This window comes from Ascaphus truei, chromosome 5 (genome assembly GCF_040206685.1).
Source record: "Ascaphus truei isolate aAscTru1 chromosome 5, aAscTru1.hap1, whole genome shotgun sequence".
NCBI classification, from domain to species: domain Eukaryota; kingdom Metazoa; phylum Chordata; class Amphibia; order Anura; family Ascaphidae; genus Ascaphus; species Ascaphus truei.
Window position 1 is genome coordinate 52,646,061 of NC_134487.1, and position 19,243 is coordinate 52,665,303.

Genomic DNA, 19,243 nt, shown 5'->3' on the forward strand with positions numbered 1-19,243 from the left:
GCCGCGCATGCTCGTATACGCACCTCATATCCGTTCCCCTTTTGCGTCTCCACGATACAGGTTTGTCCCATCAAAATGTAGTACATGCGCGAGTGACTGTGACATTATCCAGAGGAGCCGCTCGTGCATGCACCTGACGTCATTTCCATTTCACATTTTCACACGGGTGTGTGGGGGGAGCGCGTCGCCGCCGCATGTCAGCGGACGTGTGGGGGGAGCGGCGGCCGTTAGGAGCGGTGCCGTTAGGTTAGCAGGGCGGGTGGCAGAATGTCAGTGTTTGGGTCGGGCTGAGCCAGAACACAGCCCAGCCTCAACTGCCAGCACTTACTTCATGATGTCACATCCGTTTCATTTTCTGTCTCCACAATGCATTTTTGTCCCATTACGAATGAGGCGCCACTAAGAAGTTTCACTTCAAAAAGAAATTGAAAGCAACCATAGGGCAATAACGTTTTAAAAATCTTTACTGTAAAAACGCAATTGGAAATACTCACGAATTACCTTTTAAAATCAAGCAGTGTGAACCTTTAGGCCGTCACCAACCCCTTTGTCCCGGTTCTTTGGAAGATTGGTACCCCCGGTCTGAAACTAGCTTGTCCGTCCTGCTTGGAGGTTTCCTGGCGTCCCTCGTGTGTAATCCGCTTCCGTGGTCGTCTCACTCTGACGTCAGCTCGTAATCGTGACTAGTGACTGCCTGGTCACATGATCTTCCCCACAGAACTATGTATCATTGGACCACTTCTGCTGCACTGACGGCGATTTAGTGAACCCCCAAGCCGAATCTTCGCAGATCAATTGGCAACTTCGCTAATTACTTATTGTGTGGATTGTATTGTTGCACATGTTAAAGGGGGAAAACATTTTAAATGTAAAAAAAACAAAACCCTGCAGTTTAGACTGCTTTAAGTTATTTGGTATTGATAACTGTTTAGGAAATGCATGCATGTTCTGCTTTTCATTTTCATCAAGAGCATACACATCACTGGCATCTGTACTTGTATTGCCTTACTCATTATAGTGGAGCAGATAATACTGTGATTCATGGTGCCACCCTCACAGAAATCACTATTGTAGCACATACATATATGTGTTAATTTGTGAGGCTTAAGGAGCATCTGGCATAAGTGTGCCAAGCTATAAATATGAAACCATTAACAAATTAAAAATAATACAAGACAACACCAAAAAAGGTGCATGAACGTCAACACATGGTGAGCATATTTTGTTTTTAAGAAATCCATTTTTCCATGGATTGCCTCTTCAAAGTCAATTTCAGAATTTTCCACACACACAAAATGGGAAGGATAAATATTTATTTTCCTTGGCTTTGTCTGTTGTGCTGGTGAATATATTGAATCAACTAGTCATTCCATTCATTTTTAGCCCCTAAACCTTGTTAAAGGTAATTTGGAGTATATAGTTGTTAAAATAATATATAATGCGTGTGTCTGGGATGGACCAGAAAGTTTCTCAAACTGAATAAGAAAATGTATTGTGGCTTGTTACCTACCACTTACATTATTAGACTGTGTCTTGCACTTCATTGAGCTGAAAACGTTGTTATTTTACTGTTCTATTTTTTTGTCTAGCTTTCCTTTTGGTACATGACTTATTCAATATATATATGCAATCACTTTTTACCTATTTACTTCATAGTTAAAAATGTCTATTCTTTGGGACCATCTAATGCTAACCTTATCTAGCAATGATTCTGTCCCTTATTTGAATTCATTATGCTGGCATCATTAGACAAACAAGACAGAAATGGGGAGATAAGTCAATCTACAATTTACCTGGGTATATACTGTATGGTTTTATTACATAATAAATGTAAATGTAAGAAAAGTTCATTTCAATTATTGCTATTTAATTTCTCACGCAAAAGTCATACCATGTCAATGTAAAAAAAAAAAATAGTTCTGAATGAAAACTGCTTAATTTGTTAGATTTTCCCATTATAGATGGATTACTTTCAATTATCATAAATTTAACAAACATTTAAACAATTTATTTAAGAAGTATAAGGCTACTCCATTCAATGTTTAACTGAACAGAATATAAATAACCTCTCCCAACCGTTGCTTAAAGTTTTCAATGGGAGGGGGAGTGAGTGTGTGGGGGGATCCCTAACCAAAAAAACGTTAAACCACTTGCTTAGATCAGTTAAAGTGGCTAAAAGCAAAGTGATGCACTGTGAGAGATCATATGCATGTCATCACCCATAATTCCTGGCTGCAGTGGGAGCACTGTATGCTGTGTGATTATGTTGTTAGGCAGGTTTGTGAACCTGTCTAAAATGGGAATACTCATGTGTTCTTTATCATATTTGCATAACAAGTAAAATCCCACCTATTATAAGTTATAGGTGTCATATTTTAGTGGGAAAATGCCATCAGTTACTCATGTGTCACCTCCATAAATAGGTCACTTTCATTAGTTTACTTTGGTCCAAGGAGGGACGACTACTTAAACATTAGAGAACAGATTAGCCGAGAACCCAGATAAACTAGTTCTGAAATAGACTACAGGTAGGACCATTCATACTTAATGGAGCAAAGATTCCATGAAATAAAAAGCACTGTTTGATCTGCTAATGCTAGTAGCGCTTGGATAATACCCCAGGAAAAACTTGATGGCTTGTGGTCTGAGACGAGAGGTCAGTGGACATTTTCTGCAGGGTCTATTAATCAGTAGAGTTTAGGAGTTGGTGTTTGTTAATGGATGGCAAGTTAGGAAAATGCTTACTTTTGACAAGTGCCATAATTGTAAGAGATCTGAACTGTGGAGATTGGTTGTAATATAAAGGAAGGGCTTAGGCTTTCTATTGACATCAATGGACTACATTCAGAATATTATGAAGTATTTACTGCCCAGTACTAGAAATTGACAGGAAGGCTATTTAATACGTTACCACAGCTATCATACTTTAACCCTCTGAGGCCCAGATCCATAAAGCTCCGTTAAGTCAGGACTCGTAGCGTCATGTTATCAAAATTAATAATAGACGTTATGTTCCCTGAGGTTAACGCCAATCCACAAAGTTCATTTTATGCAAAAACAATAGCCGTTGGTTAACATTGCATTAAGCCTACTCTAATAAGTTAGCATTGCCTTGCTTTGTCTTTACATGACACGTGTTGAGTCATATATATATATATTCGACAAATCACCAAAAAATCTACTCGTCACCTAGTCCCGCCCCCATCCCCGCTTTTCCCGCCTGGGATCTTACCTGATCCGCAGTCCCTCAATGTCCAGGTACCCTCATTCCAGCAATGTTGTACATTGGAGGGGATGTGTTCCCTACCTGTCTTCTGGGTTAGGGGGGGTTCCGATGTCTTCAGTGTGAAGCTTGAGTCAGATCTGGAAGAAAGCTGTATAGGTTATTTCGGTGTAGGTATAGGGCAGTTAAGATATATAGGGTAAATAAGAGATCCAGATCCAGAGTGTGAGACAGACATCGAGTGTGGGTGAGAGACACAGCGAGAGAGGGTGAGAGAGAGGGTGACAGGGAGAGCGAGAGAGAGAGGGTGACAGGGAGAGCGAGAGTATGTGGGTGAGGTGGTGGGAGACTAACTGACACTTGGGTGGGTGGGTGACTGACTGGGGAGTACCTCTGGTGTCCTACGCACACACAGTGACACACACACACACACAATGTCTGACACACACACACACACACACACACTCTCACTCTCTCACTCTCCACCAGGGCCTCTGACGTAACTCGTTACCTCCCAGAGGCCTCTCTGCTCCCTGGTGTCCGGGCCTCTCCTCGGGGGGCTGATGGGGTTGCGGTCCACGGACCCGCGGCGGGGAGGCGGTACCGGCCTGGTCCCCAGGGGCGGCTCCATGTCCCAGTGCATCGTGTGCTCCCGCTCGCTCTCTGAACCGTCTGAGGCAGCTGGTACGCGCGCCGGAACGGAGAGAGAGTGACCAATCCGCGCAGAGCAGGGAGCACACCAATGATAGCTCGAAGAAGGGGAGACAGTGGAAAATCCGAGCAGGGGCGGGACCAGGGGGAGGGAACCCACCAATCACAGCGCGGGCCACGGCGTGGGGATGCAAGGCAAGGCGGCGTTTGGCTGGGAGCGCAAGACTTGGCACACAACGCTGGCGGGCAATCAGCGGACGGGTGAGTGTGCATGTGTGCAGAGAGCATGGCGGGGCCCGGAACTGAAAAAGGGAAAGAGCCACCGGATAACATAGCGGAGAGCAGCAGACAATCAGTGGCGAGCAGGAGCCTCAACCAATCACAAGGGAGGCCGCTCGTTAGGGGCGGGCTCATGTTGAGCCTGGCCGCGTGCCCACAAAGCCTGGGAGCGCGCGCCAATCAGCAGTCAGGTAGGGGGAGTTTTTTTTTTTTTTTCAGTGCGAGCAGGGAAATTTAAAAAAACAAACACGTGTGCTGCTTGGGCCAATATTTACTCGCCCGGAGGTTAAATCCACTCGCCCCGGGCGTGTAAATGTATATGATTGTCGAACACTGTCTATATATATATATATATATATATCTATATATATATCTATATATATATATCTATATATATAGATATATATATAGATATATATATAGATATATATATATATATATATATATATATATCTAATCTCCTCAAACCAAACTTGAAATGTGGAGACAGCTGTGCTCAAAAAAGATCACAGCGAAATACCTGCTAGATATGCCAATAGGAGTCATTACAATATACTTTGCATATCCAATTGGCGTATATCAGGTGCGCTTTTTGAGTTCCATTGTTGTTTGTGATATAACACTTGAGATGTATTTTTTTTTTAATAAAATAGGCCCATCTCCTCCAGTAAATTCCATAGACAGAGCCAACGCCACCTTTATGTATGACCTATCGTTAAATCCCTGCGTTAATGATAACAGAGCTCTGTGGAAAGGCTGTGATAGAGGGAACACCTCTTGTTTATCATTAGCACTAACGTCCATGATACTAACGCATGTGCCGGTTACGGCTTAAAACGGTCCTCAACCCTGCATTGGTGAGCTTTGTAGATACTCGGCCTTAATGGGGCGTTAACTTAAGTTGACCCTTAAGTCCGTAACTGAGATTTGTGGATCTAAGTGCCCCAAGACGTACCCAGCACATCATAAGGGCTTGCACGCTAACGGCTCTATGACGTACAGAGTCGGTCATGCTAGAAATGCTTGTTTTCTAGGGGGAGATACCATTCACATGCTTCTGATTTGAATGAAAGTGATTTATACTCCATTTCCGTTCACATTCGTGGGAGGGTTACCCTAAAACCCCGTAAATTAACCCGATACCTTAACCACTAAAACACCTTAAATTAACCCCCTACCCTAAACGGTAATAAAACGTACCTTGGCAGCAGTCTGCGACGGATGGTCCGTCTGTGACCGTATGCCAGCGGCCATTTGGTCGCGGCTAAACGGCCTTGGCCAAATTTCTCATTCCAAAGAAATCACATGGTTGTGCCGTCAGTCTTCTTTCACTTAAAGGGTTAATATATATGTCAGTGAGTCCAAAATGTAATCATTAACCTTTTTAAGTAGGAATTAAATATATACTAATATAAAATATCTATTACCAAAGGACGTTTTCACAGGTTTGACAAAGCGAGCAAAGATTGCATTTATACTGGTGGACTTCTGATTACTTTTGTTCTCATTGTCCCGTATACATACATACGTACGTACATATACACACACACACACACACACACACACAAAACGGAAATAGCCGTGTTAGTCCAGTTGTGATAGTGCAGAATAAATGAGTACCTCAGTATTAGGTGATACCTTTTTTTATTTGGTCTAAAAATGTATGTCATAGGACAAGCTTTTGAGATTTCTCTCTTCAGGTCAGCAATACTGATTTACAAAGGAATCTATGGCTAAAACAGAGGTTAGGAAAGCAGGGGGGGGGGTAATATTATGTAGATAAGGTAATTGGGGAAAGATGTGGATAAGAAAATTGTCAGGAGCAGGCAGGATAATTAAAAACAACTGTGATAGTGTGTGAGAAACTCCATATCCGCATTAAGTCCTCTTGTTTTGATTTCAGTCTTATCATTCTGAGTTCAAAAGTTTTCCGTTCTTGGGTGCGTTTAAACATCCCATTGAGGATTTTGATTATTAAATCATTTATGGAATGATCTGGTTGTGAGAAATGATGTCCCACTGGTGAGCAGTATCTTCCTTCTTCGTAGTGATGAATAGAGTGTGTGCATATTCATTCTGCCTTGAAGCTTTTGGCTGGTTTTGCCAATGTAGCATCCTTGGTCACATTTGTTACATTGAATCATATAGTGTGTGTGTGTGTGTGTGTGTGTGTGTGTGTGTGTGTGTGTATATCACACACACACACACACGGACAGTGCGTGTACAGTGATATATCAAAACATACACCGATATAACTACACTATACTGTATATGATGAATAACCAGCATGTAGTACAGATGCCTAAACTATATATAATGAAAAAATATCCTACAGATAAATCTAATAATAACTCTGATGTGTTGTGAATGTGTTGATAGCTATGTGAGCAAAGCTTTGGTACAAAATATACAATATAAAAACATATAGAATATATAATTATATTAATAATAATAATAATAATAATAAACAAAAAATTCATAATTAATAAAGTTTAAGTCCAGAAAAAGTCATATATAAAAGTTCCTGTATCACTGTGACCCAACCATGGGTTAACCGTTAACCTTATTTAGGTCTCCTTGGATACTTGCAGCCTTCTTCCTGGCTTCAACAAACTCCCATTGTACAATCTAAACAGAAAAAAGGTGTGTGTGTGTGTGTATCTGTATAGATACACACACACACACACACACACACATATGGTGATACTATATCAAGTGCGCAGAAACTATAGGGTTAATTAGTTAATATATGTGCAGCCTCAATGCTGGTTTTAACACAAAAACCCAAGTATCTATGAAAAACTGTGAATTCGGCGCAACAAGAAACTGTTGTAAACTTGTTCCAGATATTCAATGATATAGGGGCTAATGAGGTGTACATCATAAATTTGATAAACATAATCTGGATAGGTGTTAATCTACTGTAAGTATCAGTACTTAGAAATTACACCCAGTAGAAGCAAAAGTCAATGGTGTCCCTCAGTACTGATAGGGAGTCAATGCAGTACAGCAGCGTGTAATGTCTCTGTGTTTGTGTTTTTCTTTCTATGTCACAACGGTAACACTGCAATGGTTAAATACCTTTGGCTTAGAGTCCCAAAGCCAGTGTATGACACATGTATTGAACGTTTCTCACAGGATGCAGTGATTTCCACTCAAAATGCATATATATGCGTCTTACCAAGTGTCTCACCAGCGGGGATCTGTAGTTGCAACTGCCGATCTCCCAATAGAGTGCAGTGGTTCGTCTTACTTGGTGCCTCCCAAACAGATCTTTCACCGGAGCCTGATTGGTCTCAGACTGTCTGTTTCTTCTCTCGTGTCCCACTGGACGATTTATGGTTCTCTCAGATCCGATGCAATCTTTCCACAACTCCGTCCTCCGATGGCTGCCTGGCTGCACGTCCCACAGCTAGTGTAATGCTTCCCCTCAAAGATTCCACTGTAGATGTATAGCGCTTCCCCTCAGGTACTTAGCTGGATATTTCACCTTCCTCTGCAAACCTCCCAACCGTCCAAACGGCTGCACGTCCCACGAATGGTACCGCACCTTTCCTCAGCTGCTTCAGAGTCACACACCCTCCTCTCTGATTATCAGCTGTGCCGAGAGTGTGAATGCTAGGGGCAAGCCTCAATCACTGTATGACTGGAATAGGAAATAGGGGAAGTGGTGGAGAGGAAAAATACTGCAGACACTCCAATATCATTAGAAATTTGTATTGAAAGGGTAGAGACAGTGGGTACCATGTACAAATAGCAGGTATATCTCCTCTCAACCCTACGCGTTTCGTCTATATACAGACTTCATCAGGGGTATAAAAGTATAAAATATGTACCCTATATTTATACCTGTGTCTATACTTCAATAGGTTGATTGAACGATTGTACATCCAATCAAAAATAAGCAATTAGTGGCCTAGCTATATGACCACAATTAAGAACAAAGAAAATATATATATATACACAAGGAGAAATATATATATACATTTGGTTATATGTTGCAGACAATAAGACAGTTTGTAAACCTGAATAATATAGTTAAGTATAAAATATAATAATAAAAATGAAAAAACGGATTAACCCTTATTCACAAGATATGTATAATTTTCTGACATCCAAAATATCATATAGAGATAGCACAAAATAATACATGTATCTAAATGGACACATTTTGATATTACAGCTAAACCCCGTTATAACGCGCCTCGTTATACCGCGATTCGGTTATAACGCGGTTTTCCCGTGGCTCCCGTTTAAAAAAAAAAAAAAAAAAAAATAAATTTTTTTTTTTTTTTTTTTTCACACTGCACACACTGCACACACTCACTGCACACACACTGCTCATTGCACACACACTGCACACACACTGCACACACACTGCTCATTGCTCACACTGCACACACTGACACACTGCACACACACTGCACACACACTGCACACTGCTCATTGCTCACACTGCACACACTGACACACTGCACACTGCACACACACACTGCTCATTGCTCACACTGCACACACTGACACACTGTACACACACTGCACACTGCACACACACTGCTCATTGCTCACACTGCACACACTGACACACTGCACACACACTGCACACTGCACACACTGACACACTGCACACACACTGCTCATTGCTCACACTGCACACACTGCACACACACTGCACACTGCACACACACTGCTCATTGCTCACACTGCACACACTGACACACTGCACACACACTGCACACTGACACACTGCACACACACTGCTCATTGCTCACACTGCACACACACTGCACACTGCACACACTTACACACACTCACAGACACTCACACACACTCACACACACTCTCACACATTCAGACACTTACACACACTTACACACACTTACACACACTCAGACACTTACACACACTCACACCCACATACACACACCCATATACACACACACACTTTCTCTCCCATATATACATACACACACACACTCTCTCACTCTACACAGACGGGGTTGGGGTCGGAGCAGAGGAAAGGCCGCGACCAGCACCACCACCCGCTCCCCCCCCTCCTCCCGTGCAGGCAGCGGGAGCGCCAGGGACAGCGGTGGGGAGAAGAAACCCCCCGCTACCACCTCCATGCAGGCAGCGGGAGCACCGGGCACGTGGAGGGATCAGAGGTAAGCGGGGACCGGAGGGACATCCCCGCTCCCATCTCCTTCCCCGCGGGCTGTCCTGCGGTGACAGGGGGAAGCGGGGAGCGGAGGGACATGCCCGCTCCCATCTCCTGCCCCGCGGCCTGTCACGCGGTGACAGGGGGAAGCGGGGACCGCAGGGACATCCCCGCTCCCATCTCCTGCCCCGCGGGCTGTCCCGCGGTGACAGGGGGAAGCGGGGAGCGGAGGGACATGCCCGCTCCCATCTCCTGTCCCGCGGGATGAATCTGCATTAAAGCGGCGGCCATTTTTTTTTTTCGCGACCCCGTTAGTAACGCGGTGGTCTCGGGGTGGACCCCGAGACCCGCGTTATAACGGGGTTTAGCTGTATATGGAACATTGAACACATACAATCCAAAAAGGCAGAGATATGTATAGTCACATTACAGAGAGGGATAAAGATCTTATTTTATTGAAGGAAAGCTCCCAGATCTATATCGACATTATGTCCGTTGGGCACCAGAATTTTCATTAGGTGAATCCATTTAGATTCTAGTTTAGAAATTTGGTTCAATATATCTCCCCCTCTCCAATTTGGCTCTAACATATCAATACCAATGCATTTAATTCCCACTGGACTTGGACCATGGCACTCTTTGAAGTGTCTCGAAAGACTGTGTTGCATGAAGCCCTTCTGGATGTTAGTAATATATACTATTGTTAGAAATTAAGATGTAAGTAAAAAGTTAGTAAAGTTTATTAAGAAGTAAAAAGATGTTAAAAATTATATATACACACACACATACACAACTACACATACATACACACACTCATACACACACAAACACGTGTGTCTGAGACATTCTGATGGCACTTAAGTTAATATTTAAATAGCATTCAAATAACTAATTCATTTGTAATTTTTTTTTCTCTCTAAAGGTTTCGATAATTGTGGACCAACATGAAAAAAATGTATCCGTGTTTTTGAATGAGCTTTTGAGGCCACTCTAGTACTTTCTCCAAATGTCAAGTAAGTTGCAGTTCTGTAGCCTTATTTAAAGTATAGATTGCCACCTGTACAGGATTTCTCCCCCAAATGTTCTAATACTAGATTTGATCTATTAATGTAACACACATTTAGGGCATTAACCCACCACTTATGTTTCGATTGCCATAGAAAATGCACAGATTTAAATTATCATATTTCCCAGTTATCTCCACTGTGTTCAGGTTTGTTCATGGTATCTCCGTGTGTTGTATAAAAGTGTTTGAGGAGGTATATTCACTGGGTACTTTACTAAAACAGACTCCCCCTGCCCCCCCCCCCCCCCACCTCCCCCTCCCACAAAACCCATATTTTTGAGCTCTGGATACGTGTTATCATCACTAAATTGAAATGCTTGGCAAATCTCTTGTGAACTCTAACAGCTGTGATTCATTGGCGAAGCAGCAAATTGATGGTGGAAATATTAGTCCTTAAGTTCTGCAAAGCGGTTCGGCAGAAATAGAATCTGGTAACATGACGGTTACAATGTCATCTGGCATGTTACAGCGACCTTGGGTGACCCTCTGGCCACATTGAATATTTAACTGCGTGCCGGCAAAGATAAGATAAATTTGGTGGCAACCAGGAGTCTTCAGAACTCAGTGCAAACCGGCTGCGACAGAAATGGCAAACCAATCTTGGGTTGAAACCGGGAAACCAAAGTGGAGCAGCATGTATTGCTTACAACTCATTTGTTTTTGTTTTTCAATACTCCAAACCTCTGATTTGAAGTGTAAAAAAAAGGTTGGTGGAATTTACAGTAAACCAGCTGAGGCTGCTTGTGACAACAGCATGAAACTCTAGGAATTTGTTTGTAGTCACTCAAGGATAATTTACAATGCAAATCTAGACTGAGACTATTTAGTAAAGTAACCAATGACTTGTATACCTCCCAAACCACTCCTCTGCACAACACCTGCAAAGATGCCTGTGAACACACCTGGGATATCTGGGAAATAAGCTAATTTAAATATGCGAAGTATTTAAAAATTATTTCCCTTTCTCCAAGTTTAGGTCTGACTTAACCAACGTAACATTAAGCCCCTGTTTAGTGAATATGCGGTGTTGGGATAAATGCCTCTTTTGAATCTCGTTAATACTAACGGCTGTTATAGTTGGTATAATGCTCTATGGGAGAAAACAACATGATTTTTAGGTTTGACTTTAAGGTTGGGGAGAGAAGGTGCTTGTAAGTATGCGGCGGGTGAGGGAGTTCCACAGGTAAGAGTTCATGAAGGGAGAACATTTTAGGCTAAAGAGCTGTAGAAGTGAAAGGGGCAGAAAGAAGACCATTATGAGCAGGACGCAAGTAGGGGAATGGTAAAAAAAATAAGACCTGAGCTGTATGGAGGAGCAGAAGAGTGGAGAGTCTTGAAGGCAAGAATGTCTACTGTGATCTGGGACTACTTAGGAAGCCATGGGAGGGTTTTAAGGAAGTTATAATCTGACACTGTTATGGGAGAAGGTGAAATGATTCTAATGGTTCCATGGACTGTGATGGATAAAAGGGGATATTGGACTGTTTAGGAGGAAGTATGAGGAACTTTTTAGTCATTACGTTTTGAGGCAGTAGAGTGCCATCCACGAGGATGCAGACAAGAGGAGTGTTGTATGATAACTAAAATAAAATAACTATCGTGATATATACCCAGTAGAAAACAAAACAAAATCTAAAGTAATCCAGCTGCTTCAGTTCATTTATTGTGAATTTTATAGACGAAACTGTTAGAAATCCCTGCGCTCTAGTCAAAATTCCGGGCATTATCCATTCAGTAATGGCCTGGAATTTTTGACACCCTGCCAAGTTTTTCAGCCAATCAGCTTTGAGTTCTCATACATACATAGTGAGTTGCAGCTTTCAAACAGGGGAGGTGATTGGCAGGAGGCACCAGCCAGGCACTGACTCCTCCCCCACTCTGCCTGCATAGAGCTCTTCACTGTGTGTGTGTGTGTGTTCGTTCAGAGGGTGGGGGGGGGTGCTACAATGTGTTTTGTTGGTGTGTTTGTGTATCTGCAATGTGTTTGTGGCTGCAGAGTGCGTGCGCGTGCCTATAGAGGGGCTTTAGTGTGTACAATTTCATTTTAATAAACATGTACAGTAAAAGCATACAAAAATGTAGATGATCATGCTGATAAAAATCATTGACTACAAAAGTGTTTCTCTCTTTATGAAAAATTTAATAAATAAAGCCTACATTTAGCCTATAATAGTAATAATCCCCTCAGAACAGGGGATTACTGGCCAATAATGCCCTGGCTGGAAGAGTTGAAGGTCCGAGGCGAAGCAGAGGGACTTTAACCCAGTCAGGGCAGTATTGGCCAGTAATGCCCTGTTCTGAAGGGATTATTACTTTAAATATAATTCTTATAAGAATGCATTTAATTTTTAATGAAGGTAATAAAGCAAATACGTTTTTTTAGCATGTTTTAATTTTACAATTGTGTATTACCCAACTCAGGCCAAGAGGCAATGAGATATTTGGGTCCGTGTTGCAGGTATGAGATTACGGGTGAATAGATATATTTATATCATCATTGTAATTTAAAGGTAACGTTGGTGCTTTATAAATGCAGGACTTTTTTTTATTATGTTACAATTTTTAGTTTACTATTATACTGGAATAATTACATAAAAAAAATACAAAAGGGGCAGCAGGCCACTTTTAGACAGTTTTACCCTCCTCCTCCTCGTTTAATTTCCTAGAAAGATGCATTTTTCTAGTAAATTTTCCTAAAACTTTCAATCTTAATATTACATGCTAAAATATTATATTGCAATGCAGTTTTCTTATACGTTTTATTTATTTATTTTTTATTTTTAGGTGGTCGTGTTGATGAAAAATGTTCAAACTGTGTACAACCATTGTGGTATAGAAGACAAAACTCTTCAGATTACATCATTTCTCAAGGAAACGATTTGAATGGCAGCAAAACTCATGAAAGCTATATATTGCTGTTTAACAGATGGCACTGAATAATACACAATTCTGAAACCGTGTGAAGCTACATTACAGAAATATATATATTTGTTTTATCTTTCCTATGACTACTATCCACCCGCAATTGAAATTATGGATAAAAACAAAGAAGCATTCCCAAAAATGAAAATCGAAACAATAAACAATTTGAAAGGTGAACACGAAGATGATCAAATAAATAGTGGCACAGATGAAATGGATATAAAGATGGAATCCGACGACCTAAAACAAAGCGAAAGCAGCGATGAACAGGAAGACAAGGAACACTGTGCAGATACCTCTAACAAATTTGTATCCTCTGAAAATGAGGATGATTATGGTGTCTTATTTTCACAGTACACTACTACGCTCTATGACGCAGCAATGGAAGCTGTTACACAAAGCATTCTTACAAATAAGAATATTAGCAATCGGAAGAAATCCCCAGCATGGAACCATTTTTTTATTTCTCCCAGGGACAGTACCAAAGCAATATGCATGTACTGTATGAAAGAATTTAGCAGGGGGAAAAATGAAAAAGACCTTAGTACGAGCTGTCTCATGAGACATGTGAGGAGGGCACATGCTACAGTGCTTATTTCAGAAAATGGAAATATGCCGGGTATATCATCTTACTCTACCCCTACATTACTACTACCTCCGCAGCCTCCAGATGTTGTGGAAGCAAATGTTACACCTACAAAAGTTAGGAAACTTACATCAAAAATGTATCCCCCAGAAAAAATATTGGAGGAATCTGTGTCTGTGCTGTCGTCAGAAGAAGCATCTTCAGACTTGTCAATATCAGAAAAAAATAGCAAAGAGGAGGTTACTGTTGTCTTTCCAATTACTTCAACAAATAACCAGTGTGACGAAACAGTGGAAACTCTAACAGATAAACATATTCCCACTCAAAAAAATACATCTGGGTCTAGGAGACGCTCTGCGGTCTGGAAGCACTTTTATTTGTCTCCACTGGATAATTCAAAAGCTGTTTGTATCCACTGTATGAATGAATTCAGCAGAGGCAAAAATGGGAAGGACCTTGGAACTAGTTGCTTAATCAGACATATGTGGAGAGCTCATCGTTCAATTGTTTTGCAAGAGAATGGTGGAGGAACAAGTCTGCCGCCTCCCTATTCTGTTCCTCCTACGTTATTACCATCACTTCTATGTACAGATGGAGGAGATATCAGTTCTGTTGCGGTCTCTCCAGGGAAAATAGGGAAAGAATCTACTTCTGTACCTTCGTCTCCAGACAGAGTATTGGAAGAAATGCAGTGCAGTGTCACCAATGGAAATTTGCTGATAGATGATGGAACAACCGTTTTGCATTCCTGCGAGGATATTGGTGAAGCATTATTGTTAGCCTCCCCTGAAAAGCTAGGCGAGGGTCGAAGTCCTTTAGCATACAAGCCACCCATCATTTTCCAACAAAACAAAAAAGCTATGAAAAGACTGAAGTCGGAGGTTTGGCACCATTTTTCATTATCCCCAACTGATAACTTGAAAGCTGTGTGCAGATACTGCAATTGCATGATTAGTCGGGGTAGAAAAGGTGATTTGGGTACCAGTTGCTTGATGAGACATCTTTATAGACGACACCCAGAAATAATAATAAACCAAAAAAGCTTTGACGTTGGTTTGGCTAATTCTCCTTATGCTACATTAGCCTCTGCAGAGTGTTCATCAAAAATGACAGAGCTGCCAACCGTAGCAACTCATGATAATCAAATTACATTTCCTGCAAATAGCAAGAAGACCTCAAAACTGTGGAATCACTTTTCAATTTGTTCTGCAGATTCTACTAAAGTAATATGTATGCACTGTGGCCGCACAATAAGCAGGGGGAAGAAGCCAACAAATTTAGGCACTAGTTGCTTATTGAGACACTTACAACGGTTCCACAACAATGTGCTACAAAACAATGGTGTTTCAGAAACTTTATCATCTGCAGATGGACACACGCCAGTAAACACAGATTTAACAGCCTCCTCATCTTTTGATGAAACCAATGATAAATTTTGTGACTCTCACCCAGTTGCCAAAAAAATCACAAGTCTTGTAGCTGAAATGATTGCACTTGATCTTCAGCCATACTCCTTTGTAAATAATGTTGGTTTTAATAGACTTCTTGAATACCTTCAACCTCAATATTCGTTACCATCTCCATCTTACTTTTCTAGGGCCGCAATTCCAGATATGTATGAAAATGTGAAACACGTAATATTCTCACACTTGAAAGAAGCTGAAAGTGGTGTAGTACATTTTACAGCTGGAATATGGATGAGCAGTCAGACCCGGGAATATTTAACACTTACTGCTCATTGGGTAACATTTGAGTCTTCGTTCAGACCGCATAGTGAAGATTACCACTGTTCAGCACTTTTACATGTTTCACAGATTGATTGTGACTATAACGGTGTCAGTGTTCAAAAACATCTAGAATATTTATGGGAATCCTGGATAACCTCATGTGGACTTCAAATAGGCATCACTGTAACAGATAATCATAGCATAGGGAAAACTTTAAACGAGAGCGAACATTCAAGTGTTCAGTGCTTTGGACACACTGTGGATCTAATTGTAAATGAGGCTATTAAGAGTCAAAGAATGGTTCAAAATCTACTGAGTATTGCAAGAAAAATTTGTGAACGTGTTCACCGGTCAGCAAAAGCGAAAGAAAAACTAGCAGAGCTCCAAAAAGAATATGGATTGCCTCAACATCAATTAATTCAAGATGTTCCCTCAAAGTGGAACACATCATTTCATATGTTAGAACGGCTAATTGAACAGAAGAGAGCAATTGATGAGATGTCAATTGAGTGCAACTTTAGGGAGCTAATAAGTTGTGATCAATGGGAAGTCATGCAGTCTGTCTGCCATGCTCTGAAAGCATTTGAGGCTGCCAGTAGAGAAATGAGTATGCACATGGCCACTTTAAGTCAAGTGATTCCAATGATTCATATACTCAACAGAAAGATAGAAATGTTGTTTGAGGAAACAATGGGAATAGATACCATGCTAAAATCGCTTAAAGAAGCCATGGTTTGTCGACTGTCCTCCACACTTCATGATCCCAGGTACATTTTTGCAACACTCTTGGACCCCCGCTACAAGGCATCCTTATTTGCAGAGGAGGAGGCTGAAGAATACAAACAAGGATTAATCAGGGAACTGGAAATACTAAGTTCTACCTCACATGATATACCTGTTCCTAATGGGTGTAACAAAAGTTCACCTAAAAACAAGGGGGAGGAAAATATTTGGTCACTCATGGCCAACATGAAAAAATCTAAGCATTTAAAGAAGTTACCTGAAGACATTGTGCTTGCTTACCTGGAAGAAGAGGTGCTTGAGCATAACTGTGATCCACTAACATACTGGAATTTGAAGAAATCGTCCTGGCCAGTTTTATCAAAGCTTGCTGTCCGATTCCTTGGATGTCCACCTAGCATTATTCCTTCTGAGAGACTATTTAACACCTCAAATGATAATAGCAACTTTAACCAAACTAGGCTGATGATGGAACATTTTGAGCAACTTATCTTTTTAAAAGTGAATCTCCCCTTAATTTACTTTCAGTATTGAAACGAACGCACTGCCAGGTGAAAACTATTGTTGCTTACTGTGGATATTAACTGTATTTGTACATTTGTTAAATTGCTCCGGTAGGGGCCATGTAAGACATCTGATCAGTGACTAGTTTTCTATTGAGTTCCAATGTTTCGCTTTAAACAATGTCTACATGTGCCTTACTCGGTTCTTCAGGCCAGATCTTGTACATATGTTTTTGTTTTTTTTACACTTTACATAGAAATCGTCTGTGTTGTCCACATAATTACTGAAAAAAATGTAGGTTTTAATCTTCATATTTGTAAAAAGTCCTTTTGTTATCATAGAATGGCAAAAAAAGATGTAAACAGTTTTATTGTGTAGTTTTTTTTTTATTCAAATGTGTACAAAAACAAAGGTACTGTATTTTAGTCAAACATTGCTTTTGTTAGATTATTTTTGTGTTTTTAATGAAGCTGCATTTAAAGTATCGGGTCATGTTTCCATTTAGTCTTATTGTGAGACACGGAAGTAATGTTTACGGTTTCCATTTGTCAAAATAATCTTGAGTGCATTTGTCAGTCTGCTACAACAGGTTCCAGATAGGTGAACAGCACAAAGTGGGCAACGCTGCAGACAAAATGAGTATGTGCATGTAAATGAGGCTCTTGACACTGTTGAACTAATAATTGACAATATTATGTTGGGGTAATTGTAATATTTAATCTTAGATGTGTTTTATTTTTTGTTTTTAATGGTCTGCATTATTGTAAGATAACGGTGGTTTCAACTTCTAATTAGCAAATAAGAGTGAACTTTGAAATACAGCACTCTACATAGAATAAGCCTCCTGCACATTATATTTCCAATATGTTTATTTTATGGTTTCACTTCACAGAATTGTCCAGATTATGTACATTTCTAAAAATCCCAACAGAATACCAAAATAGTTCATTTTTAATTTGTTAATGTTTGTATGCTCATGATCCGTTTTACTTGGTGTGTAAATCTTAAGTCTAAAACTATAAGTTATTTGTTCAGATTTGTGGTTTCTGCTCAACTTTGAAAAGTACCTGCTTTTAACAGCCACATGTTAAAAGATTTCTGATTTGTGGGGAACATGTGAGTCCTATTGTCTCATTTTTTTTAAATTTCATCATTTAATATTGCTGTAAAATTTGTCCATAATTTTTTTTATGTGGCAGTTTTGTTTAAAATACTGTACCTAAATCTGACCTAATTTTTACATCTGTGTATTTATAAATGGTCAACAAATGTTTCTGAAATTAAACAATTTATTTACAGCATTGAAGTAATTATTCAACTTTTAGATTGTAATAAATAGCAGAGAACATTTGTTTGGGATAAGAGGAAGGGAATAAATGTTATCCAGTAAAGTTTAAGCTGAATTTCATCATGGTCTAAAAGTAGCATGACGAGATCCTTTTGGATTGCATCTTTACCCTGTAGGTCAGCGTTTCTCAACCAAGGTGCTGGGGAACCACAAGCCACTGCCAATGGGGCCGCGACCCCAGGGGATAATCTCAGCTGATTGCTCACCTGCGTTGCCTGGATATGTCCATGGTGGTGATCCACCTCTTCTTTTCAACACGGCACAGGTGGAGGGTGAAGCCTCGTCATCTCCAGACCGCACATTACACACTTGTTAAACAGCTGACCTGTTTGAGGTGTCAGGGCTTTGTGTGGGGAGGAATGTGATGGTTATGTGAGGGAGCCCAGTGCTTTGTGGGTGATGAATGTGTTTGAGAAAGAAGGGTAAGTGTGCAAGAAGGACAAATGTAGTGGGTGACTGAATTGTCTAAGAGGAGGTGGGGTGTGTGCTTGTGAAAAGGAAGTTGAGTATGCAAGGAGGGGTTGAAGTATGATGAGCAGGGATTGCCCCAAGATTTATAATAATCCTTCAGTGCCCCCCCCTCAAAATGTTCAGCTATGGCTGTATTGTAGGTCTTAAATGTACATTACTGACAGAAGGGTTTTCTTCTGAATGTGACCGTTGTGAAGATCTGAAAGTAGCTATAACATTTGCGGTATCTGATGAATGGATTAGATAGAATTTTAACCATACAAAGAAAAGGGTTGGGGGAGGGGGGGGGGGTAGCCAATCTTTACAAGCATGGAGTCACCAGGTCCAGTATTATTGCGGTTTCCCAAATGGTGCAGTTATCTAAAATGAAATTTTAAAGTAAAAGTAATTGTTTTTCCAAATAAAACAAATTCTCCATGTTCCTTTTGTATGGTCGCCTCCTTTTTGTGTAAACGTAATTGTTTCATCAAAAACAATACCAATATATACTTAGTCTAAGCAGGTTTATTTACCAAAACGATGCCAACCACAATCCATGCTAACAGCATATCCAGCTAGAAAAGACTG

At 40.6% G+C, this 19,243-nt stretch overlaps 1 protein-coding gene across 3 annotated transcripts in view; it reads left to right on the forward strand.

The window, feature by feature from the left end:
* The window catches only part of ZBED4 (zinc finger BED-type containing 4), a 34,213-nt gene extending 15,245 nt beyond the window's left edge, over positions 1-18,968 (forward strand). The window contains exons 1-3 of one of the 3 annotated variants that reach the window (XM_075599817.1): positions 9,298-9,318; positions 10,234-10,324; positions 13,162-18,968. In XM_075599817.1, the coding sequence (XP_075455932.1) occupies positions 13,411-16,887 (3,477 nt within the window). In that variant the 5' untranslated portion in view covers positions 9,298-9,318; positions 10,234-10,324; positions 13,162-13,410 and the 3' untranslated portion in view covers positions 16,888-18,968. Of the gene's footprint in view, positions 1-9,297; positions 9,319-10,233; positions 10,325-13,161 lie in introns of those variants that run through there. The other 2 variants (XM_075599816.1, XM_075599818.1) reach the window with 2 other exon arrangements.
* Positions 18,969-19,243: the final 275 nt, after the last annotated feature.